The following is a 26,563-nucleotide window of genomic DNA, read 5'->3' as shown; positions in this document are numbered from 1 at the left end:
CGGGCGGGACGGCGGCGGCGGTGGAAGAGTCAAGAGCCGGCGGCCGCTGTGGAGTTGTCTCCGCCGCTTTTGGCCAGTGAGGGAGATATTGAGTAAATTAATTATATATTGAGGGAAAAAAAAGAAGGGAAAGTGAGGGGATAGGGAGTGACGGGCAACATTGAGAAGCCAAGAGGAGGAAGGAGGAAAAAAAAATATTTTTTAAAAAACGCACCAAAGAAAAGAAAACTAATTTATTTAATGAAGAAAACAGGGGCCTGCAAAATGGCCGGCGACAGCGGCACCTACGAGGTGGTCAGCCGGTATTTAAAGGACGCCGAGGAGCAGGGCTCGGCGCTCGGCGGCGGTTCGGTGGAGGAGGCCGGCGACGAGGAGGAGGAAGAGGAGGAGAATGCCGGCGTGGAAGGAGGCGCCGCTGCCTCCTCCTCGGGCCACGGCTCGCCGGCGGCCTCGGCTTACGAGGTGATAGACGGGACCTTGTACCGCAAGAGGCTGGAGAGGGGGGCGACCAGCTACACCGAGGTGCTGGTGGGCGCCGCCGCTGAGCAGCGACGCGCTGTCATCGCCTCGTTCCACCAGCAGCCGGCGGCCGGCCAGCGCCACTGCACCATGGAAGAGACGTACAAGAATGTTTCTGAGAACTATTGGTGGGAAGGTGCCTGAAAGTTATTATATTTTTCCTTGAAAAGGGGTGTGGGGTGGTTTATTTGGAAAGAGATTGGGGTTGAATATTTATATCTCTTTTTAAAAAAACATAAAATATTCTCATTCCTAACCAATGTGATGGAATGTATTTGCCTGCGAGGACCTCAAACTCTTCAGTGGAACATGAACTTGCAACTTTCCTCACTGGAGCTGATGTTGTTGTCATGTGACTGCTGTTTTGGCTTTTGAGAACCTAAAGACCCATCGGGTTTATGCCCAGCTTCAGAAACTTGTTAAGCAACTGCTTTGAGATTGTAAGTGTTTGTTGGAGTTGGGGGCAAGACCAGATTTCTTACTTTCCTGTGTCCCCTTCGTTCTTTCCTAATTTCATTTCCAGCCAGGGAGTGTTAAAATCTGCAAATATGACGTGAGTGAGCCTTATTTTCATTATCTTTTAACATTGCTATTTTTTCCTGAACTCTTTTTATGCTCAAGTTCCATCTGTACTATCAAGCTCCTCTCTTGCCCAACTTTTAGACTTGGAGAGTGAAGGGGGAAGGAAAGATGATTTCTACTCCTGCAGTGAACATCGTTGTTAGTGAGGTAACTGCAGGTGAATACTGGAATAATTTGGTTTGAAGCTTCCCACCATATCAAAGCTTATTCATAGGCCTCACCCAGATGGAGAACTCTGGATTGGTTTTGGGGGAAGGTGGGCCAGGTTAGATTGACAAAAAAATTTGAAAAACCGTACTGAAATGCATGAAATTTGGGGAGTTGTGATGAGCAGTGTTTCTTCAGACACCATCACTTGACTTGGATGTATTTGTTTGGAGGTACTATCCTTCTCCAGCACAAAAAAACTAATTTGTTCAGTTTTATTGGAGTTTAATTTTCAGTATGTTTTTGAACTTCTCACTTGAAACAAATGAACTAGTTCATAAAATGTTGATTAACTGTTATATGTGAAATCTGAATTCCAGCAAATGACTTAATGGAAGTTTTATGTTAATACTTTTCATGCAGTTAGTATCGTTGATGAAAAGAAGCGTACCAGCAAAATGTTTGAAAGTCCATTGTTAGAACACCTACTTCAGCATTTTTCAATAGTGACCTCTAAAGTTTGGCTAGCTCATTATGATCCTCTAGTGGCAAAAAACAATATTGCAGTATTATGATTGAGGGCAGTTTCTCGTGATATTATAGAATAGGGTTCCTGGATCTGAATGCTCCTAGAAAATTTGTGCAGGTTGTAATTTTGTATTTTTTCCTTCAAGAAATTGATGAGAAATACAAATAGTAGTAGGTAATACAAGTTTTGTTGTGACTTGAGCCATTTTGTATAACCACTTCTCTTTCCACTTCAAACAACATGTTCTACTGCAGTATTAAATTCACTAACTAATTAATTATAAATTAGTTCTACCGAGTATCAGTCAGTTCCAAGGGAAAGAATGCAGTAGGACTCATGAAGAGAAATGGCCTTTATTTATCATATTTTAACATAGTAGAGTTTTTGAACTTTTTCATGAGTCAGTTTTCTTTGGTCCTCTGTTGAGGTACATATTTCACTAATATCCTTGTACAAAAAGTTGGCTGCAACAAAGATTGCATAACGTTTGGAAAAAGAAGTTGCAGTCAAAAAAGAGTGAATAGAAGTATGTTAGTTAGTAACAGCATGAAGCTGGTGAGTACAGGCATAACCAAAAACTGATCTGGGTAGATGAACTGATGGCAAATGCTATTTAATTTGGGCAACTTCTGAGTGAGGAAACTGAATCTGAGTGAGGAAACTACACTGAGAAAATATAGATGGCCATAACACCAGGATTTTTTTTTTAGGCAAATGGTTTAAGGCGAGAGGATCAAGTGCAATATTGTTGCATTTGCTGATGAAACAAAGGTGTATGATAGTGTGAGCTGTGAGAAGAATGCAAGGTTTTGGGAAGATATCTACAGGTTATTTTCAGCCAGTGAGGGCCATGACTTGGAGTGAAAAGCGGGACTCTCAGTGCGAGAAGTGGGAGCCATATAAAGAAGTGAGTGTTGGGGCCCAGTTTTTTGCCAGGTAGTGAGGGCCGTGTCTTGGAACGAGAAGCGGCACTCTCGGCGCGAGAAGTGGGAGCCATATAAAGAGATATCGGGACACAGTTCTTTTCTAGGTAGCAAGAACCGTGACTTGGAGTGAGAAACTGGACTCTCGGTCTCTAGTGCCTAGCTAAAGTAGTGACAATGGATCTAGGGACAGTGGTGTGTTCTTCCTGCCAGATGTGGGAGATCTGGGAGTTCTCAAGTCTCCCTGATAGCTATATCTGCGGGAGGTGCATCCAGCTGCAGCTCCTTACAGACTGTGTTAGGGAACTGGAGCTGCAGCTGGATGACCTTCAGCTCATATGGGAGAATGAGGAGGTGATAGAAGCTACGGGGAGGTAGCCATACCTAATTTGCAGGAGGCAGCTACCTAGGTGACTGTCAGGAGAGCGGAAGGAAGGGGGGAGAAGAGGAGAGCAATAGTGATAGGGGACTCTATTGCTAGGGGAGCAAACAGAAGATTCTGTGGATGTGAAAGAGACTCCCAGATGGTATGTTGCCACCCAGGTGCCAGGGTCAGGGGCATCTCAGATTGGGTCCACAACATTCTATAGGGGAAGGTGAGCATCCAGAAGTCATGGTACACATTGGTATCAACGATGTAGGTAGGAAAAAGGATGAGGTCCTGAAAAGTGAATATGGGGAACTAGGTAGAAAGCTGAAAAGCAGGACCGCAAGGGTAGTAATCTCTGGATTGCTGCCTGTGCCACATGCCAGTGAGGGTAAGAATAGGTTGATAGAGTATGAATGTGTGGTTGAGAAATTGGTGCAGGGGGCAGGGTTTCAGATTTGTGGATCATTGGGATCTCTTCTGGGGAAGGTATGACCTGTACAAAAGGAATCAGGTTACACCTGAACTGCAAGGGGACCAATATTCTTGTGGACGGGTTTGCTAGAGCTGTTGCGGAGGGTTTAAACTAGTTTGGCTGGGAGGATGGCAACTTGAGTGATAGGTCAGAGGATGGGGCAGTTGGTGTACATGTTGATGCAGTGTGTAGAGAGACTGTGAGAAAGGATAGGTATTTGATGGGCAAAATTGAAGTCAATTGGATGGGTTAAGTGTGTCTATTTTAATGCAAGAAGTATCAGGAGCAATGGTGATGAGCTTAGAGCTTGGGTCAGTACATGGAACGATGATGTTGTGGCCATTACAGAAACTTGGCTGTCACAAGGGCAGGAATGGCTGTTGGATGTTCCAGGGTTTAGATGTTTCAAGGATGGGGGGAGGTAAGAGGTGGGGGAGTGGCATTTCTAATTGGGGATAGTATCACAGCTGCAGAAAGGGAAGATGTCCTGGAGGGATCGTCTACTGAGTCAGTGTGAGTGGAGGTCAGAAGCAGGAAGGGAGTGATCACTCTATTGAGAGTATTCCATAGACCCCCATCCTCAAAGCAACAGAGACACTGAGGAATAGATCGGGAGGCAGATTTTGGCAAGGTGCAAAAATAACAGGGTTGTTGTCATGGACGATTTCAACTTCCATAATATTTATTGGCACCTCCTTAATGCAAAAGGTTTGGATGGGGTGGAATTTTTTGTTAGGTTTGTCGAGGAAGGATTCCTGACACAATATGTAGACAGGCCGACTAGAGGGTAGGCCATTCTGGATCTGGTACAAGGCAATGAACCTGTTCAGGTGTCCGATTTCCCGGTGGGTGAGCATTTCAGAGACAGTGACCACAAATCCCTGACCTTTACCCTTGCCTTGGAGAGGAATAGGAGTGTGAAAGTATTTAACTGGGGGAGTGGGAATTATGCTATTAGGCAGGAACTTGGGAGTGTAAATTGGGCACAGATGTTCTTGGGGAAATGCACAATGGAAATGTGGAGGTTGTTTAGAGATCACCTGCAGGGGGTTCTGGATAGGTTTGTCCCATTGAGACAGGAAAAGGATGGTAGGGTGAAGGAACCACGGTTGACGAGATGTGGAATATCTATTGAAGAGGAAGAAAGAAGCTTAATTAAGGTTCAGGAAGCAAGGATCAGACAGAGCTCTAGAGAATTACGAGTTTGCCAGGAAGGAGCTTAAGAATGGACTTAGGAGAGCTAGAAGGGGGCATGAGAGGTCCTTGGTTTTTAAGGAAATCCCCAAGGTGTTCTACTCATGTGAAGAACAGTAGGATGACTAAAGTGAAGGTAGGACCGATTAGGGATAGAGGAGGACGTGTGCCTGGAGTCGGAGGAGGTAGGGGTGGTCCTTAATGAATACTTTGCTTCAGTATTCACCTGTGAGAGACAACTTGACGTTTGTGAGGACAACATAAAACAGGCTACTAAACTAGAACATGTCAATGTTAAGGAGGATGTGCTGGAACTTTTGAAAAACATTAGGGTAGATAAGTCCCCAGGGTCGGATGGGATATATCCCAGGATACTACGGGAAGCAAGGGAAGAGATTTCTGAGCCCTTGGCGATGATCTTTGTGTCCTCACTGGCCACAGGAGTACTACCAAATGATTGGAGGGTGGCAAATGTTATTCCTTTGTTCAAGAAAGAGAGTAGGGATACCCCTGGGAATTATAGACCAGTGAGTCTTACTTCAGTGGTGGGCAAATTATTGGAAAAGGTTCTTAGGGCCAGGATTTATGAGCATTTGGAGAAGCATAGTCTGATTAGGGATAACCAGCATAGCTTTTGTGAGAGGCAGACTCACGAGCCTGAATGAATTCTTTGAGGATGTGACAAAACACATTGATGAGGGTATAGCACTGGATGTGGTGTATATGGACTTTAGTAAGGTGTTTTTATAAGGTTCCCCATGATAGGCTCATTCAGAAGGTTGGGAGGCATGGAATCCAGGGAAACCTGGCTGTGTGGATTCAGAATTGGCTCGCCCATAGAAGACGGTGGTGGTAGAGGGAGTGTATTCTGCCTGGCGGTTAGTGACCAGTGGTGTTCTGCAGGGATCTGTTCTGGGACCCTCTGCTCTTTGTGATTTTTATAAATCACTTGGATGAGGAAGTTGAAGGGTGGGTTAGTAAGTTTGCAGATGACATGAAGGTTGGTGGTGTTGTGGATAGTGTAGAAGGTTGTCGAGGGTTTCAATGGGACATTAATAGGATGCAAAGCTGGGCTGAGAAGTGGCAGATGGAGTTCAACCCGGAAAAGTGTGAAATGATTCACTTTGGAAGGTCAAATTTAAAGGCAGAATGCAGGGTTAATGGTAGGATTTTCAGCAGTGTGGAGGAACAGAGGGATCTTAGGGCCCAAGTCCATAGATCCCTTAAAGTTGCTGTGCAAGTTGATAGGGTTGTTAAGAAGGTATATGGTGTGTTGGCCTTCATTAGTCAGGGGATTGAGTTCAAGAGCCGCGGTAATGTTGCAGCTCTATAAAACCCTGGTTAGACCACACTTAGAATATTGTGTTCTGTTCTGGTCGCCTCACTATAGGAAAGATGTGGAAGCTTTAGAAAGGGTGCAGAGGAGATTTACCAGGAAGCTACCTGGATTGGAGAACATGTCTTATGAAGATAAGTTGAGCGAGTTAGGGCTTTTCTCTCTGGAGTGAAGGAGGATGAGAGGTGACCTGGTAGAGGTGTATGAGATGAAAACAGGCATAGATAGAGTGGACAGTCAGAGACTTTTTCCCAGGGTGGAAATGGCTAACACAAGGGGGCATCATTTTAAGGTGATTAGAGGAAAGTACAGGGGGGGATATCAGAGTTAAGTATTTTACACAGAGAGTGGTGGGTGCATGGAACGTGCTACCAGGGGTGCTGGTAGAGGCAGATACATTAGGGACACTTAAGAGACTCTTAGGTAGGCACGTGGATGATAGAAAAATGGAAGGATATGTGGGAGGGAATCAAGTAGGCTAAAAGGTCCACACAACATCATGGGCATGTACTGTGCTGTAATGTTCTGTGTTCTATTTGAATAGACAAGGTCATAGCTGATGGAGCATAATGTGGAAAAATGTGAGGTCAATCACTTTGGTAGAAAATATAGACACAACTTGCACCATAAATTGTGTCTGCCTTACTGTGTCAAGTACTGGAAATCTGGAACTTGCAAAAGGCTATCGAAAATGTGAACTGTTGGCTATATTGTGATGGTTAGAGATTGTGACTTATTACTTACTTGTCTGCTGATGTTCCAGAAGTGCTGTACAAATCAAAAATTGCAAATGTTTCATGTGAAAAAATGTCCTCTCTGGACCACTGCCTTGAAAGCTTTCTGCCTGATGTTTAAGGGTACTGCCTGAAGGACTGGCTCAATAAGGGAAGTAGAATTTTCTAATTACTGAAGTTATTGAAGATCAAGTTCTTTATTCTTCTTTCGAAGTAATCATTCCCTTTGCAATAGCCTGCAAATGCTATGGTGGACACTCTAGAAAAGTGCAAGAATGTAAATGTAGGTTCAGAAGTTCTTGGGTTGTTGTTGTTCTAAAATAGGTGACTTTTTTCCCCTTGGTCCCACTACCAACTGCATGTTTGACAACAAGACCTAATCACACTTCCTTGGTAAGAAGAGGTGTAGGAACAAATGTGTACCTAAACCAAGACTGCTGGTGGTTTGCATAAACTGTATATTTCCACTAATAGACTTTTTTCTTTTTTTTAAGGGATGTTTCCAGACATCAGAGACTATGTCCAAGGATGCAATCAATGTAAAGACAGGAGAGATAATCTTCTGGTAAGAGATGGAATAGAAGTAAATATATTAAATTTGACAATCGTAAGAATGTTTGTTGATCGATGGGAAATGTTATATTGCATTGATCTTGTAAATTCATGTGGCTTATTCAATTATAATTTTCTTAAAGTGAGATTTTGAGATTATTTCATTAAATCTGGTGACTGTGGATCTTTAATTTCAGTTAGCTGTTTTAATTCCATTCTGTTTTAACTTGTACTATAAACACTGCTATAAATTACCATGCAAAGCATTTCAATTCTAATAATAATTCAAATAGTTGCCACTTGCAATAATATGATGTGTTTAATATGGTGAAAAATTCTGAGATGCTTCGTGAGAACATTATCAGGCAAAATTTGATACTGAGCCACATGAGATAATCGTTCATAGCCATGGAGGTGCGTTTAATGAAAGGACTGGTGGTGAGATGGAATAAAAATCTAAAACCTGGGGTCTAGACAACTGAAAGCACAGCAACCACAATCTTTTGATCTTAATTCTTCACATTTTATTCACCATGCACAGTATCATTTATCGGTGTATATTTTTCTAATTGTTATTTTTGCAGTGTTTAGATTTATCTAGCAGGCACGGTAGCATAGTGGTTAGCATAATGCTTTACAGCGCCAGCGACCCGGGTTCAAATCTGGCCACTGTCTGTATGGAGTTTGTATGTTCTCCCTGTGTCTGTGTGGATTTCCTCCGGGTGCTCTGGTTTCCTCCCACATTCCAAAGATGTGCAGGTTAGGAAGTTATGGGCATGCTATGTTGGCGCTGGAAGCGTGGTGACACTTGCGGGCTGCGCCCCAAAAATCACTACGCAAAAGATGCATTTCACTGTGTGTTTCGATGTACATGTGACTAATAAAGATCTTATCTTTTATATCTGCAGTTGAACAATTGTTATTCAAAGGTTATATTACACATTATGGTTAAATCTGCCTTCTTGTCATCCATTGGTATTCTGGAATACATATGTACAATCTAATTCTGGTGATAATTTTTGGATCCATTTACTAATGGTTAACCTCAGAATATTTATTTGTAGTAGGAACCTCTTTATTCTTTTTGAATAATATATACTTGCATGTTCTTCTCAGAAAGTTGTCTTGATTTACTTGTTAAGCATCTCTGCCAGTTCTCTTTGACATACAAGGTGCTAGTGTAAGTGGTTACAAATTCAGATGCCAGTCAGTAGAAGGTTGTGGGGTCAAGACCTGTTCCAAGTTCTGCACTTAACCTGAACTTACAGTTGAGTGCTTCCACACTGTATAAAACAAGTGTGGCATTACAGTCTTTCAGATGGGACATCCAAAGCTGAGTGTGCATTCTCAGGAGGACATAAAATAACCCAAGGTGCTTTTTTGAAGAGAGTCCTTGGTATCTGGGCTAACCAACATTAGTAAAGCAAAACTGTTTATTGTTTCATTTACGATTGTGAGCTAACTTTGTGAAGTGGTTTTCCATTTTTGCTGGAGCACTGTAATAATGATTGATTGCATTTCAAAAGCACTTGAATGGGCTATAAAGTGCTTTGGGACGTACTGAAGTTATGAAATGTGCTAAATGATATGTATGTTCTTTATAAGTGATTTCATAGGTGGTGTTTTTTTTTACCTTAATGTGGTTTTAAGACATAATATGAAAGTTTTTTCAAATACTAAAACTTGTAGTTATATGATTCATTTAACACAGTGAACAATCTCAAGATTCTACATGGGTACACTAATGACACAATTGGACATGAAATTATACAAGGTAATAGGGCAGATAAGCCTCAAAGTGGTTGAGAAGTTGACAATGAAGTTCTGGAGCTAGCAAGCTGAGAGCATTTCCTCCATTCCATAGGGCATTACATCAAGAATCCATACAAAGCCAGATATGGAAATATCTTAAAAGATGTAGGACTTGAGCAGATAAGTGATGGGGTTGGAATGTAAGGAGTTTGTACATTCTCCCGTGTCTGCGTGGGTTTCCTCCAGGTGCTCTGGTTTCCTCCCACATTCCAAAGACGTACGGGTAGGTTAATATGGGTTTAAAATGGGTGGTGTGGACACGTTGGGCCGGAAGGGCCTGTTACCACGCTGTAAATAAAATTTTAAAAAATATATATTTAAAATTTAATTTTAAAAAGCTGGGCATCACTTTTATCTGCTCAAGTAGTGATTCTTCATGGAATCCAGTGGAACAGCATCCACTTCTAGAATTTTCCCAACAGTTACACTGAAAAATATGCTTGTTGAACTTAGATTTGGTTCAGATTCAGAGTTGCCATTATTTCATTGGAGAAGAATGGCTAGCAGGGAAAGAGGTATGTTTCTGGTGATTTCTGTTCCTTTGAATTAAATTATATTTAACTTAATTGTTTTATCTTATCTGGTAAATATTTTTATTTTGAAGTTTAGAGCATGGTTGCCACAAATCACTTCACTTGTTGATCGTGAGCACATCAGGTCACACTATGTAGCCTGTCTGATGCACTTACAGTATTGATGAATAAACATGCTTAGCTAAATAAAAATAACATAGTTTGTTGTGAATTAGCAGTTGTGTTTGAGGCTGTTTAAGAAGGTTGCTTATAAAGATTTCTCAGATTAGAGGAATAAAGAAAAGGGAGCATTAGTCAAAGTCACTAAATGCATGCACTGGATTAAGTATTAGCAGTACCACAGGGGCAGGCAATGTTATGGGAGTAGTTTGTCACAAGAGAATGGATATTTTGAAATGAGCTAAAGAGACAATCCAGAAGTTGCTTGGAATTGAAAGAAGGGTCATAGATACTCGTGACTCTACACTTGTGACTGTGTGGCTAGGCACAGCTCAAATGCTATCTATAAATTCGCCGATGACACCACTGTTGTTGGCAGAATCTCAGATGGCGATGAGGAGGCATGCAGGAATGAGATCGGCTGGTTGAGTGGTGTTGCAACAACATTCTTAAATTCAATGTCAGCAAGACCAAGGAATTGATTGTGGACTTCAGGAAGGGGAAGACAGGAGAACAAACCAGTCTTCATTGAGGGGTCAGCGGTGGAAAAGGTGAGCAGCTTCAAGTTCCTGGGTGTCAACATCTCAGGGGATCTATCCTGGGCCCAATCACGAAGAAGGCATGCCAGTGGCTCTACTTCATTAGCAGTTTGAGGAGATTTGTTATGTCACCAAAGACTCTTGCAAATTTCGAAAGATGTATAGTGGAGAGCAAGCTGACTGGTTGCATCGCTGCTGGGTATGGAGGCTCCAACATGCAGGATCAAAAGAGGCTGCAGAGGGTTGTAGACTCAGCCAGCTCCATCACAGGCACAACCCTCCCCGCCATCGAGGACATCTTCAAAATGGTGCCTTAAGAAGGTGGCATCCATCATTAAAGACCCTCACCACCTGGGACATGCCCTCTTCACATTACTACCATCAGGGAGGAGGTACAGGAGCTGGAAGACCCACACTCAACATTTCAGGAACAGCTTCTTCCCCTCCACCATCAGATTTTTGAACGGTCCGTGAACACTACCTCGTTATTCCTCTTCTGCACTATTTATTTATTTTTGTAACTTACAGTCATTTTTATGTCTTTGTCTTGCACTGTACTGCTGCCGCAAAACAACAAATTTCACGACATGTGTCAGTGATAATAAACCTGATTCTGATTCTAAACTTTTTTTGACAGATTTCAGAAGAAAAGCACATAACTCGTAAATTGACAACACACTGCACCAAAGTGCTTGAGAGATTGAACAGTCAACGATCCAAAGGACTCTTTTGTGATGTGACTTTGATAGTGGAGAAAACATCCTATCCAGCTCACCGTGCTGTTTTGGCAGCTGTTAGTGAATACTTCCAGGATCTGTTTTCAGAGAAAGGATCCACGTCTAATAAAATTGTGGACTTGAAAGGTGAAGGACTTCTAACCAATTCTTTTTAAGCATACTGTATCCCAAGTGGGAGCTTAACTTGGTGCTAATGAATTATAAATTCATGGGTTCAAGTTGAACACACAACCTAGCTGTCTTTTTGATACAGCACTGAGGATATGTTGTAATGTCATCCTTGCATTCTTTTGGATGAGGTGCTGAACTAAGTCTCTATCTATCCATTAAACAATTGCCTTCTTGGGGGAAAGAAAGGAGTCCTCTTGTTCTTCTCAACATTTATCCCTCAGTTAATATTCAAATGAAAATCGGTTAACCCATCATTTTTTTTTTGTGGGACTATGATGCAGACAGTTTGGCTATTAATTTTACCTATAAAATAATGACTACTGTTCAGAAAAATAATCAATTATTTGTCTATGAAGCATTTTGGAACAAAGGTATATGAATGCAAGTATTGTTTCCATTATTTACTTGAGCAAGTGTTGCAAGATGTTCATTATTCCATTTGAACTTATAATTGCAGTTGTGTAATGAATTCCCCTGTAAGTGTCTGCAGGCTTGCCCCATTACTGAATTTGTACCCATCAGAAATTTCATGCTACATATAGTTTTACATTGAAATGATGAAAACGATAGGAAAGAAAGGTTTTGCATCTTGTTAGAGAAAATTTAGGTCTTTTTAAAATCTGAACCATAGAACAATACAGCACAATACAGGCCCTTCGACCCACCATATAGTGCCGACCTTCAAGCCACTCCTAAGACTATCTAGCCCCTTCCTCCCACATATCCCTCTATCTTAAATTCCTCCATATGTTTATCTAACAATCTCTTGCCCAACGTATCAGCCTCCACCACCACCCCAGGCAGTGCATTTCATGCACCAACCACTCTCTGGGTGAAAAACCTCCCTCTGACATCTTCCGTGAACTTCCCACCCATTACCTTAAAGCCATGCCCTCTTGTATTGAGCACTCATAGGCGAATTTATAGATGGCGTTTCAGCTGTGCCTAGCTACACAGTCATGAATGTAGAGAGACTAGAGCAGTGGGCTAAGTATGCATCCTTGAGGTGCACCTGTGTTGATTGTCAGCAAGGAGGAGATGTTATTAACCAATTTTAATTTCACAGCTGCATTAATAGGATTTGAACTTGGATCTCTAAATTTTTAGTCCAGATCTCTGGAATATTAGTCTGGTGGCCTAGATGGATTTTCAGAAGGTGGTTGACAAAGTCCTACATAAAAGGCTGGTTAGCAGAATTGAAACCCAAAATTAAAAGAGTCGGTGGCAGCATGGATATGAAACTACTTAAAGGTAGTAAGGAAAGAGTTGAGATCTCCTGCTGGAGGTTTTAAGAGAGCGATGTTCCCCAAGAGTCAGTGCTTGGGCTACATTTATGTTTGATATTTACTGATGTCCTGGTTACGGTGTGGGGGATAAAATTTGAAAGCTTTCAGATGACAGAAAATTTAGCAGTGCGGTAAATAATGCAAAATGTAGTAAAAGTCTACAAAAGAATATAGATAGGCTGGGGGAATAAACTGACAAATAGCTGATGAAGTTTAGTACAAAGAATGAAATGATACATTTTGGCAGCAAGAACAATGGAAAGAACAAATGACAAAGCTTTAGAGGGTATGCAGGGACAGAGGGCCCTGGTTTAAGTTATATCGCAATATAGCAGGACATGTTAATACAAAGATCGTTGAAGTTCTAACTTCATTTAACAATTGTTTGTAGAAACAGACTGACAAATGAATTGTTTGGAAATTTGCCATTGATGATGGACCAGTTTCACTCAATCACATTCTCTTTTATCTTTCTAGGTTTCAGCAGCAAGAGTTTTCTTCCACTTTTGGAATTTTCCTACACGTCTTCATTGTCTGTGAAACCGGATTGTTTTGCTGAAACATCTGCTTTAGCCAGGCATCTGAGGATTTGGGAAGTGGTTGAAATGTGTGCAGCATTGTGCAAGTTGCATGGAACTGCAAACAGTAGAGCACACAAAGAGGAAGCTAGCAAAGAAGAGAAAAAGGAATTTTCTTCATATGAAGTTTGTATTGATCAATCTTTAATTGGACCTAGACAGCATGTGCCTGATATTTACTATCGGTTTGGTCAGTTGGAAGATGGTTCGGCACAACAGAAACTTGATAATTTTGGTAGAAATGTGTTTTCGCCAAGATCACATTCACCAGTAATTCAAGGAGAAACAAAAGTGCCAGATTTTACTTTTAAGCTCCAAGAAATGCAGTCAGGACTTTTCAAAGACAAGTTGGCACCAGTACATTCTGAAAGTTCTATTGGTAACCTAGGGGTGGAGACATTGGAAAATCCCAGTAGACGATTTAAATTATTAGGTTTTTATGATAAAACTCCATCTAAAACACAAAAGGTTAAATCTGCTTCACCACAGAGGTGTTCATCTGCAAATAAAGTGAGTAACATTCCTACTTCTTTAGAACTGAAATTTGCAGATAAGTCAAGAAATGTTTATCATCAAAGAAAATGCAACCTTGAGAAAACCCCTGTAAAGTCCAAATCACATACAAGAGTGTCAAAGCACTTGGATCATAATATTGCAGGCCCTCAGGACAACTCCGGTTGTAAAGGAGTAAACACACTTCTCCGGTCACCTGTCAGACAAATGGCCACTGAAGAAGAACTTTATTCTCCTAACGCAACTGAGAAATATAAACTACTTAGTGTATTGGGGTTGCAGAGAAAAACTTCTATTACTGATGGTGAAGAACAGGCTAGTTGGAAACAAAAAAGGAGACTTCGACAACCTAAAGTAAGAAATTATTCCCTGCTTACTGGAACAAGGAAAAGAAAAATAGATTGTGCAAAAAGCCAATTGCAACAAGACCAGATTAAAGCAAAAGGACTTACTGATTGCTTTGTTGTCATTGAGAAGATCCTACCACCAATACAGAAACAAAAAGGAGACAATCAACAATTAAACAAAGCTCTGTTTGCACTAAAGAAATCTGAACCTTTAAACTGTAAAATCAATTTGTCTCAGGGTTATACTGGAAAGGAAGTTTGTAGTGCAACTAAAATACAAATAAGTAACCCTAAAACTAAAACAGAAGGCTGTTTACTTGACAAGAAAATCCAGCAAAGAAATAAATTTAATAGCAGTGGAAATTCTTCATTATCCAAAAAGTCACAATGCCAAACAAATTCCAGTATTTCTAAACAAGGCGTGAAGGATGACAAGTTGTCAATAATCTCCTTGGAGGAAGTAGCAGTGTCATCAAAAACACAGACAAGTGGCCGCAGTGGTACAGAAGGGAGTCCATTGACCAGGCAAACCAGAAGTTGTGCCTCGTGTGGTATGTCAGTAAAATGTTCTTCCTCACTAGGAAGCACTGCTGCTAAGATGTCTCCGTGCTTGACAGATCATGGTCACAGTGGCAGAAGAAGAACCAGACAGTCATACAAGTCCATAATAAACTGTAGAAAGTGTAAATTAAAGAACTTGGACTATATGCCAAGTTGTTCTCAAAATGCTGCTCAGAAACATATGTCAAAAAGAACACTTCTGAAGAATAAGCTATCACTAGAAGGGTGTAATTTTCATGAAAATCAAAAACTGTTTTTTGATGATATCTGTGTGGCAGTGCCATCGAAAAGTAAAGGAAAGCAAGTTCTGAATATGAATCTGTTAAACCAGCTGCCTGCAAAAGCAGGAGAAGCTAATGTGGGAAAGCTTAAGGGAGAATATGATGGAAAAAGCAGAGTTCCAAATGTTTGCCAAAATTCTTCTGCAGTAGGGAAAGAACAGAAGGCAGCAACTCAACTAGATAGGAGACCAGTTAGAAATGAGCAGACAAATTCATCACGATTTAGATGTAAACAAGAGACAAAGAAACAAGAACAGTTAAAAACTGTTTCCAAGGAGCCAGAAAAGCAGATTCCTATCACCTCCAATGAAACACGGCAAGTTAAAAGGAAAGTGAAAAGCACAGGATGCCGATCTTTAGATGCTGAAAACCATAATTACTTGCATAGCATAAAAACTCCAGTCCTGGGTAAAAGGAAACGTATACCTACACAGAAAATAATTGAAGCTGGTTTCTCCTTTGGATTCCTTGTATCATCTCAAAGAACGGATAAAATTAATAGGTTACCTGTCCAAACCAGAAGCAAACAATTTAATTTGTCTCCAAGTCTCATGATAAAGAACAACCATGAAACTGAATCAAAGATGCATGTAAAAGTAAATTCTAAAGTAACCACTTCAAATGAGCAAACAGCCGCTAGAAGACAGACTTGTAACACAACTGAACCTAGCTTTGGTCAGAGAAAGTTGACGTGTTCAGAAGTTTCAGAAAGGATGAAAGAGAATGTGGCAGCAAAAATAAAGAGAATGAAACCTGTTGTCTTATATGGAAAGAAGCTATTAAATTTGAACATTAAGAATACACTGGGTAAAAAAGGGACAAAACCTAATGCAAAGGCTAATACTATAAAGAAAGATACACAACTGTCTACCTCACAGAAGGCAATAAAGTTGCAAGAAGTAGCCAGTGCTAGTTCAAAAATCACAGGTTCCAAGAGCCTACCAAAGGTATGCATCCTTTTTTAGTATTAAAGATAATTTTACCAGTCTTAAGCATTAGATTATGTGATTAAATCAAGGGAGTGAAAATTGAATAGTTTCTCATTTTGTAACTGTAAACTGGGATCATAATTAATTGAAGGTTCTATGAGCAGAAACAATGTAACTGCGATGGATTTGAGCTAAATCTTTAAAATGCTGATTAGCTTTCAGTTGGAGTATTGTCAAAGCTCCACATTGTCCTCTTTGAAGGCTTTTGGGTTTTGTAGGTGCAGAAGCTTACTGAAAGGTTATCAAGTTGAAGAACTTGAAGTTCATGGAGAGGCAAGATAAACCAGGCTTGTTTTAAAAGTAATGAAAGTTTAAAGGGAAACTTTGGAGGCATTTCAAAACCATGAATGGATTGGATAGAGTAAATTATTTCCAATGCCTGATGAGTTGGCAACCAGAGTGAAGGTAATTGGGAAAACCAGCCAGAAGTGAGATGAGTTTTTATATATAAGCACACAGAGCATGATGATCCTTAAAGGGAAAATAGATAAGTATGTGATTAGAGGAAAATTGCAAGTCTTTGGGGAGGTGAGCGAGGAATGAGAATTAATTTGATAATACTTTCAAACACTGGACACAGTAGGCCACATGGTTGCCTTCTGTTTTATAACTCCTATGTTTTTTTATTTGCTTCGCAAATTATAATATCATTTAATGATGAATGAGGTCATTTATAAATACAAAATAAATATTGGTTTAGTGATGCTGCTTGTTAAAATCAACACCAATGTGATTTTTGTGGGTAAACTTTGCAGTGTGATGCAAGGTACTGATATAACTTATAGTTAAGATGGACATGCCATTCACACTTGCATTGACACACTGTAGGATGCAGGTAAGGGACAGTTGTCCTGCATTCTGGTTGCATTTAGGTGTTAAAATGGCTCTCTTAGAGCTGGGAAATTTTAAACATTTTTATGTGTGAACTGGTAATTGTGTCTCTCAGCTTCTTTCAAAACTTGTCCCATCTTATTTTTCATGTTATTTTGGGGGACGCAAAATACAAAGTATAAGAATTGTGGAGAGCCTTGTCAGACCCTTGACTTTGCAGTACTCATTTCAGTTTTGGACACTGCAACTTAAATATTTGTGGTCTGGTTGGGTGGGTAGAGAGTGCAGGGGTTGTGGGTTTGTTGGAGGTAATAGTGCATTTTCATAGAAGGATAGAGGGTGAAAGCTATAAATTATGGGGACAATGCTGTAACTTGTCTTTATTCCTTTTATATTTTGAAGGTAAAGAGTGATTTCTTTGACTTCCAAATAAAATTTGATAGGGTACATAAAAGCTATGTACTTTGAAGGAATCTAGACGTGTATAAAATTAGATGCATCATTTGACACAAATGCTTTTTGTGGTAGAAATCTGGAACTCCCTTCCTCAAAAGGATCTGTGAGGCAATTGAAATTAAGACCAAGATGAATTACTTTTGTTTTTAAAAAGGTGGATCAAAAGCATATAAATGAACTTGAGTATAGCTCAATCGTGATCTGATTGAAATGTCAAACACGCCTGCAGAAGGCAGAGAATTAAATGGCTTACTCAAATGTTCAAACTTCTCTGCAGCCCATTTATGTTCTTGTGGCAAGATATATATATGAAGATGTAACAATTGTAAAATTGATCACTAATGAAAAATATTATGTGCAGTTATTTTGAGTAGGCATAACATTTAATATTTTGGTTTCAATGAGAATTAAAATGGATGGGAAAATGGGTGCACTACTTGCTTCCTAAGATAATTAATTTCACTAGAAAGAATGAGGAGACGTGTTATGTTCCTCTTTTGTGGGTGTAACTACCTTGAAAAATATGAAATCTCCAGTGTTGGATACTGTCTTTAATTGATGTGATCAGTTAGGAATTTCTCCAGTTGACTGTGGTTCATTCTGGCACATGAAACAGTATATTTTGAATGCTGCTTGGTGTCAGAATTCTGCTCCTTTAAAGTAAAAATGAGGATACTGCAAATGTGTTGTGGCAAACAAGTTTTACATAGTTGCCAACATGCAAGTACTGCAAAGCTGACAATTGACCCTTCAAGTTGCAGTTCACTTGGATTAATATTTAACATTTGAAAGCACACTGGAAAATTGTGTTTGAAGAATTGAACTAAATTCTGTTGAGATTATTTTCTCCTGGAAACCACTTCGTACAAATATAACAGTAATGTGAATCTGCCCTTTGTGTTTCGAAAAATAGCTTGGAGGAGATTACAGGCCTACAAGAGAATGAAATCTTTTGATTAAAATCAAATGTTTAAATATAGGTGCTTAATGTCTTTAGTAAGATATAACCTAGCAAGATGATGTGATGACAAGTCCAAAAGTGAAACCTGTTTTACATAAGTGCTGCAAAGGTACCAGAAAATTGGTACTGAGACCACTAAGCAAAAATGGGTTCATGTGGGAAAATAAATACATAACAGCATTATGAACTGAGCAGAATAATTCTGAGGGTGTATTTCCTTTGTACGAGTTCTGGTCATTCAATGAAATACGAAATTTGAAAGCGCATTATATCCTTAAAATAGTATATGCTTTATTCATGATAATACTAGGATCTTGCAATTACACATAACGATTACAAATATATTTTCAGAATTTGCGGGGAGCTGCACAAGTACTGAAGAAAATGCAGCCAAAATTTAAGGAAGTATTAAAATTGACTCCGAGAGGAAAATACATAGCCGAAGAAAGCGTGAAAAAGACCAAAGTTTCAAGAGCCCACACATGCCATGAATGTAGTGCAACATTCACAAATTGTGACTCTCTGTTTATGCACAGAATGAGACACACGAGGGGAAAGCGCTGGCCATGTCTTGTAAGTACTGTTACTTGTCTGAACTTGTGCAAGGTTGATATCTATTAAGGGAAAGGACCCAGAGTGGAGAAAATTAATTTTATTGCAAGGATTACTTTTACACAAGATGATGATCTTGGTAAAGTTTTAATGGATGTAAAAGTATGGGCAGATTTGGATTGTGTGTCCTCCTTTACTGGTTCGCTGGGCTATACTTAAGTAGGTCAATAATAAACTGGACCATTCCACTGTCATTATCGAAGCCTCAACACTTTGCTAAATGATCTGGCTGTCTCAGTAATCTGTTTCCCCTACCTGGTAAGGTAATTTGCTGCATTTGAACAGGTCCATAGTGTCTGGATCCTCAGAGTTCTGCAGAGATGCTCTTAACATCTAAGCTGACCTAGAGACTAAAATCATGTGACTCCACAAGGAAACATATTGACATTTTAACACATGAATGATAAATTCAGAAACATTTTGGAAAATGTAGTCTTTGGAAGCTTTATGGGAATGCAATATGCCTGTTTACTTTGAAAATTTCTGTTAGTAACTTTTTTGCTCATGCTGATATTGAAAGCAGTAATGTTATAGTAATGAAGTGTCAGAAAAAAACAAAATTCATTATAGACAATTTTCTTGACTTGTTTACATTTAGTATAAACATTTTTGCTTTGTCCATAATTTCTACAAAGTAACCTGTGAAAAATGTTTATTTTCAGTTATGTGATAAATCCTTCTATCGCCTGAAGAAAGTCCAAGTTCATCTTCGCAGTCATAGTGAGAAGCTGTATAGATGTAAACTCTGTGTCACAGTATCAAAGAAAGTAAAGTAATATCAGTCCAAGTAAGTAATATTTATTGCTGTCTCCTTAACTATAGCTACTGAATGCAGATTAAACAAAACTTATAACCTATCAACATGTCATGTAAAGGCCTGACCTCAATTTACATGGTATTTAGGATTTTTTTTTCCTTTATTTACCTTCATTTAAAGACATCTACTGTTGCACTTCCTCCAGCATATAAATAAATGGCAGAATATTGTAAGCTTTCCACTTCAACAGTGAGGTGAAGCTTAAGAATTTGTTCTTGCTGTAATCAGATTAGTTGCTTACTAAATTGGTGACCTGTCCAGAATGCAGATTTCATTACCTTTGCTGCCAATTTCCACCTTGCTCTCGGATTCACTTAGTCCTTATCTGACTTTACCTTTCCATAAGAACACAGGAGCAAAAGCTGGAGTCTGTCACCTGGCCCCTCAAATCTGCCCCACTTCTCAATATGGTCATGACTGATTTATCCACTCAACTCCTCTTCCTAGCCCTCAATTCCCCAACATTTCAAAAATGTATCTACTTTCATTTTAAATACTTATTAAGATCTAGCCTCCACAACTCTCTTGACATTTCTATCTCCATCTCAGGGGATAGGTTAACTGCCAATATCCGTTATAAGCCATCAATTCCCACAAGTATCTTGAGTGCACCACCTCCCACCCTGCATCCTGTCAGGATGCCATTCAATTCTCCCAATTTGTCTGTCTCTGTCATATCTGTTCTGATGACAAGACTTTCCACACCAGTGTCTTTAAGATGTTCCTTTTTTTCTTAACCATGGCTTTTCATCCAAAATAGTTGACAAGGCTTTCAATGGTATTTCCTCTTTGCATTCATCTCCCCTTTTTCTCTCAGCTAGAACAAGGATAGAGCAAGGACCCCACCAGTTATCACATTCAATGATCATAATTTCTGCCACTTCCAGTGGGATTCCACCACAGACAAGTCTTCCACTCCCCTATTAGCATTCCAGAGACTGTTCAAAAAATCTTCCGTGCAAAAAAAATTCTGTTCTTTCAAGCAGCAACTTACTGAAGCAAACATACCAGGGCACTTAACGGAACAGTCATCAAGCTCAAATTGATGCTAATTGATTGGGAAAAATCAGAGCAGACCATCATTCACTTGATCAAAGAAATAGAATTTAAATAACATCTTAAAGAAGGGAAAAACTGACAGAGTTCTGAGATGTTTGAGAGGGAATGCCAGAGTTTAATATCTTGGTAGTTGAAGGCTAGGCCATGTTGGCAGGGCTGTTAAATGTAGGTGGTGAGATTACAATTGGAGGAATGCGGATGTCTAGGAGCATTATAGGAATAGAAGAGATTTTAGAAACAAGGGATGATGTTCTTGTCACCAACAACTTAACCAGAAGCCAATGTAAACCAACACGCATAAAGGTGTTGTTTCAAGGGGACTTTGTGAGAAGAAAGTCCTCTTTAATGTTTTGGTGATCTAAAAGTTACAGTAGGTAGAATGTGGAAGGAGCCTAGGAGCTGGTATGGCAGGCCAGGTTGTTTGCAAGTCCGACAACAGTCATCCAGAATGGGAAACTCTATTCTGAGCTCTTTTGTGGAAGGAGATAACCAGACAGACAAAATTACTGAGGTAGCCTGACTTTTGGATGAGCAAAACAAATATAGTTTTAAATGAACATTGTGCGCCTTGACCTGAGCTAAATTCCACATGAAAGAGGAAGAATGTGAAGTACAGTACTGAAAAAGATAAATGATGAGAGGATGAGTGTCTTTAAAAATGGATGATTTGACAGGCCTGTCTAAAATGTTTAATAGGCTCTTAAAGCAAGCAGAGGAAATGGAATCAAATGAAATGTACCATGCAGAAAGAGGCCATTTCGCCTATTGTGCTTATGTAGATTGAAAAAGACAAGACGCGAGACTGCAGATGTTGGAACTCCGCAGGTCCAGTAGCATCTGTAGGGGGTGGGGAAGAATCATCAAAGCTTTGGTCCAAACCCTGCATCAGTACAAGAGCATTCAGCATAGAGATTATGCTAGAACTGTATAAAACACAAGATGGGACAAACCAACAAGATTGTATACAATTTGGGTTGTCATATTGCAGGAAGGATGTGATTGAGCGGCTCAAACAGGATTTGAGAATTACGCATGAACTTGAGTTGTTTTATTTTGGAACAAAGGAGATGGAGGGAGATTTAAAGTTTACAAAATTGAGAGGCCTAGACCAGGTGCACAGGAATCACATTCACCTTGGCCGATTAATGAAGGAGTATACTTTACTAGGATTAGAGTGGCGTTAAGGATTTTCTTTTGCCCCACTCATTGGGTAGTAACTCACTTCCAAAAGGGTTGTGGTGCAGGCAGAATGCCACAATACATTGAAAAAGTACTTAAGATGACCACTTTGAGCTGTAACTTACTGGCTAAGGATCAAGAGTTTTGATGTAGGAATAAGCCATTTGGGGCCATTATTGTCCAGCATGGACATAATGGGTAAAATGGTTGCTTCCTGTACTGTAAGTTTGTGATCTTATGATGTAATTAAGGTGGAAACAATCATCTCAGTGCTGGCATGAATGAAATCCATATAGCACCCCTCTGAGTTGTATGTGACACCAAGGTTGCAAATAGTCTGGTTCATTTATCTTTGCATTTAAATTTGGTGAATGTGAAGGTGAATCACTGATGATTCTTCCTGTTTCCTAGCAATGATTTGGGAATGTCCACAAATAAACCCATTTCCTTCTGGAAGTTTCTTTTTACACAATTTATCTGTCCCATTTACAATGACTTGGAAGGTGTAAAGAAATCCTTTTGTTCTTCCAAGTATTACTGATAGATGGTGCTGTTATTTAATTAAAAAATACCTTAATTGAATTGATTCACGATTGAATAATTTTGGCAGTGTGAAAATGTGTAACTCTGGTTTCCATAGATATGGAAAAGTGATGCATAAAATATCTTTGTACAATAGACTATTAATTTGAAATAGGCAAGGTGATCAGGATTAATACCCATGGTAGTAAATAGTTGCTTTATCAATTTATTCTTTGTTCATTTACAGCTTTCAATTTTTATCATTTACTATAATTGAATGAGTATGAAAATGTTTATATAAAAATTGATTTTTATTGGAATAAACAATAGTCCAAAGTGGCCTCATGTATTTTATTTAATACAGCACAAAAGCTGACAATGCTGGTTCACAGCAAAGCAATCTTGTCAGCCCTGTTAACTTTCTCTTGGGAAATTTTAACCTGCTCCTAGAATTATTTCCTAGATTGAAGAACATTTAATTATGCTGGTACCTTTGTTAGCAAGCGGGATGCATTCCCATGAATGACAGCATAATGGAATGAGTGCTGAAAGGAGTTTTTAATAATATTATGTATAGAGAGATGCATCCTTAACCCTGCTGTCCCAGCACAGTGAGTGTGGACCACTACTCCATGTACTGACAAACTGGCTGAATTCCACAGTCATTTTTGTTTCACTTCCTGTTAGATGTGATGGAAGCTTCCCTCTCTCAGGCTGCACAGCTGTCCCCACCTTGGATATTTGCTACAGATATGAGCTCCGTTATGATCAATCATGGAGAAATCTCCAGCTGAGCAACCGTGCTACATACTCTCTATCCCTGCTCCCAAGCAGCCTGTCCACAACTGAGCCCTGGGATGATTATATCAGGTTCCCAATGCAGGGGGAAGATAGGAGTTTGCACCAGCTTGCTGGTGCAACACTGCACCCAACCAGATGTTTTGTTTTTAAAACTTCAGGGTATTTCGACTGGAGGATCAAGGGTACTTTAACAGATCTGTGCTCTGCTGGGTAGTGCTAAGTATGGATACCAGTGGATGTGAACTGAAACCAGAAATCTTTGCTACAGGTAGATTCTAATAACACTTGTAATTTGTTTCCATTTGTTGCAGGTGGTAAGGAATAGCAGAGGTGGATGGGCCAAAGAACTGAAATGGTTATAGTTGCAAGCTGGAGACTGAAATTGTTTTGATACATCTGAATATGCTACCACTCAAGACCAGAAGAATTATGAGGAAGATGGGCTGAGTTTTACAGTGCTTGTATTAGAACATTAATCAACATCTGGGTCTGCTCCAACTTAATTATCCTTCAATGAGCAAAAAAAAAGGAACCTAATACTATTCACACCATTTCATACCACTCAAAACATTCAATTCATTTTTAAAATATGTGTCCAACCCATAAATGTTATCAAAGTTGAGAAGCTCTGTGTACCAAAAGTTTAACCTTATCCATTTTGGTTTTTTTTCCATTCATGAGTATATTTCATTGCAGCACTGTGGTTGATTACTGGTTAATTTGGAATGGAGAAAATCTGTGCCTTTTGAGATTTATTGTGTACATTTAAAAAAAAAATGGTGGTTACTAAAGTCCCATAGTGGGTATAAACAAAAGCATGACTGTTTTCTATGCACTGGAGCTTGGAGAGTTGTAACTTGATAGAATAGGAATCATATTTGGTGTTGATCTGTGGTTATAGTCATGTATTTGATGTAACCATTACTGCTAGAATGAAGCAATTGTGCAAAACACTGTAATGTTCTGTAGATAACTGGATATAATTACTGTTGTAAATATTCAGAAAAAAGTATGTTCAGTCTATTTAAAAGAATGTGGTTATCCAATTAACAGCCTACATAAACTAACTGGTGAAAAATTTCATGCTTTAAATTTATATTTATGAAACTAATAGTATAGCTGTAGGTTTTACTACTTGACTATTTTTAAGATAAGTTCTTTATGTATCTTTAAACTGTTGCACGTTTATCTCAGATAGAAGTACACCAGCTTTTTTTTGAGAAAGGGAACTTAAGAATTTTGCAAAAGGTGCTGACTGTAATATTGCAGTTGAAAGGGCCATTTAATGTTTAGGAAGCGTTTTCATTCTGCAAATTAACTAGTTTGGTTGTATGTGTTTAAATATCTTAAATGTATTTCCATCCCCGACAAGCATGCAAATATGCATGTGTGCTTGAGCACACTTCCACTCTCCTGCTCAGGTTTTCTTTAACTGAATGTATTTGAGAAGATGAACATTTGAATTTGTTTCATTTTCAATTGTTTATGCCAATTGGCAATCTTTAATTTTGAAAATATTTGCCAGTCTGAAGGCTGGAAAAATCCTCTCATCTCAACCTTGTCTTGATTTTAAACATGTTGAAACTAACAAACTTGAACATTTGTACCAAGGAATTAAAATTCATTCTAAACAGTCTTTGCATCATTGTTCACTCACCTGTGGCCTCATTTCCAATCAGTTACTTTCTCTTGAACTCTATACATGAGCTTCTTTGTGAATCTTCCCAGATATAGTTCTTTAAATGAACTCCTTGCATTTGTAGAAGAAACAGTCCTGTAGAAGTGGAAAAGAGAAAGGGTCCTTGTATAAATTCGATTTATCATCAAGTTATTTATACAAAAAGAGTCACTACTGAAGTTAAATCGATTATTTTACAGCCTCTAATTTGCTTTCTATGTTTTCACTTTGTCAAGCTACAGGTATGTGTTAGGTGAAGCACTAAGGTGGCCTTTTAAAATGCGATTTAGAAGTCTAACGTGTTAGTGGATGTAGCTGAGCCAAGGAAAACTTTGCTGCACAAGTCTTTTTTTGTTTCAGAAGCTATATTAAAAATCCTGACAAATTAAACAATATTAGGTACCTTTTTGCTGAATGATGCTTTAAATTTTATTTTGAAAGGACAAATACCTGAAATGCGGAACAAAGTGACACATGCTTTAACATGTTAAGTATACCTCCAATTCATCATGGTTTTTCCTCTTACTGTCTCAGGTCAGTATATTCTGTTGCAGGGCTTTATATAATGGAACTGCTTATATTTAAGCCACAGTTTTTGTGGAAAAAAAACAGTACCTGGTGTTGCTTGTGTACTGTGATAACATTTACAATTTTTTACCCCTAAAAACAATGCAGGAAGCTTAATGCTTGTAGGTTACAGTATGCTATTGTATGGTGGCTTGATTCCATCAGGAAAAAAAAACTTTTGAACTGTTTAATATTTTATTGTTGAATTTGGTTCCCATTCCAAATATTTTAAACTTTTTAGGAATGTAAATTTTGTATGAACATTAACATCTGAACTTTTGTACATGAAGTTTTACAATGTTAAGGTCTTTATAATATAGTTTTGAAAATCCCCAGGAAAGATGAATGAAATTGTTTTTATTTTACTATTTTGTAATTTAACATTTGTTAGGTAGATTCAGAATAGATTTTTAAGTAATGAAATGTTGATCTATTAAGGTACTTGTTACTACATGTTTCACAAATAAGTGTTTTCCATCAATCTTTTTAATGAAAGTGTAAATGTACACTCACCAGATCCTGTAAGTTACTTTTCATAAAGGACTTTTACTTGTCTTTGATCATAGTTATGCAATTATAAAAGCTGTAAAATATGAACAAGGATGTTAATTTCATCACATTGCTTTACATGAGTAAAATAAAAGTTTTATTTACAATGTGAAGGTATCCACAGATCATAGTTAACTATTTCCTGCATATTGTTTCTGTGGCTACTATTTTAATGGTGAAAATTGCCATGAACTACAGAATATATTTTGATCTTTTTGTGAAAATGGTTTCCAAGTGGAAGCTGGTCCTGCCTAATTCTTCACTTTGTTCCTTTTATTATGATTATACAGAACCAATAAACACTTTTTCTGAAGTAATTTGTCTGTGCTACTAGTTTTGCTGAACAGCTGATTTCTCAATCTTTCTTTCATTACTACTCACCCCAGCACCCCTTCTGAAACTCCAAACAAAGTTTGCAGTACCCCCCCCCCCCAGCAGAAATGTTTGTTTGATCCCTCAAGGCAAGGCTTTACCGATTGAGTGCGCCTTCTTTACAGCAATGAAGTCACAAAGTATATGCCAAAACAGACCACTGCCTTAGGATACTATCAAGCAATGTTTCTGACATTAAGTGGTTTAAGAGTTTTTAGTTTGTTTCCGAATGTTGATTAATATTAGTTCAACACTTTTTAAAACAAAAGTCCATTTCTACTATTCCCTTCCAGTG

General features: G+C 38.9%; 1 protein-coding gene across 1 annotated transcript; it reads left to right on the top strand.

Moving 5' to 3' along the window:
* Positions 1–26,213, top strand: si:dkey-229b18.3 (uncharacterized). The gene is made up of 7 exons (XM_052015055.1): positions 1–655; positions 7,301–7,371; positions 11,039–11,264; positions 13,073–15,822; positions 18,464–18,685; positions 19,387–19,511; positions 23,414–26,213. Exons 1-6 carry the CDS (start codon positions 241–243, stop codon positions 19,498–19,500), a joined length of 3,798 nt encoding a protein of 1,265 aa, XP_051871015.1. The 5' UTR covers positions 1–240; the 3' UTR covers positions 19,501–19,511; positions 23,414–26,213.
* The last annotated feature ends 350 nt before the right edge of the window (positions 26,214–26,563 follow it).

This window comes from Pristis pectinata, chromosome 4, assembly GCF_009764475.1.
Source record: "Pristis pectinata isolate sPriPec2 chromosome 4, sPriPec2.1.pri, whole genome shotgun sequence".
Classification (NCBI taxonomy): domain Eukaryota; kingdom Metazoa; phylum Chordata; class Chondrichthyes; order Rhinopristiformes; family Pristidae; genus Pristis; species Pristis pectinata.
The sequence above is the reverse complement of the archived record's forward strand: the minus strand, read 5'-3'. Positions and strand labels throughout refer to the sequence as shown.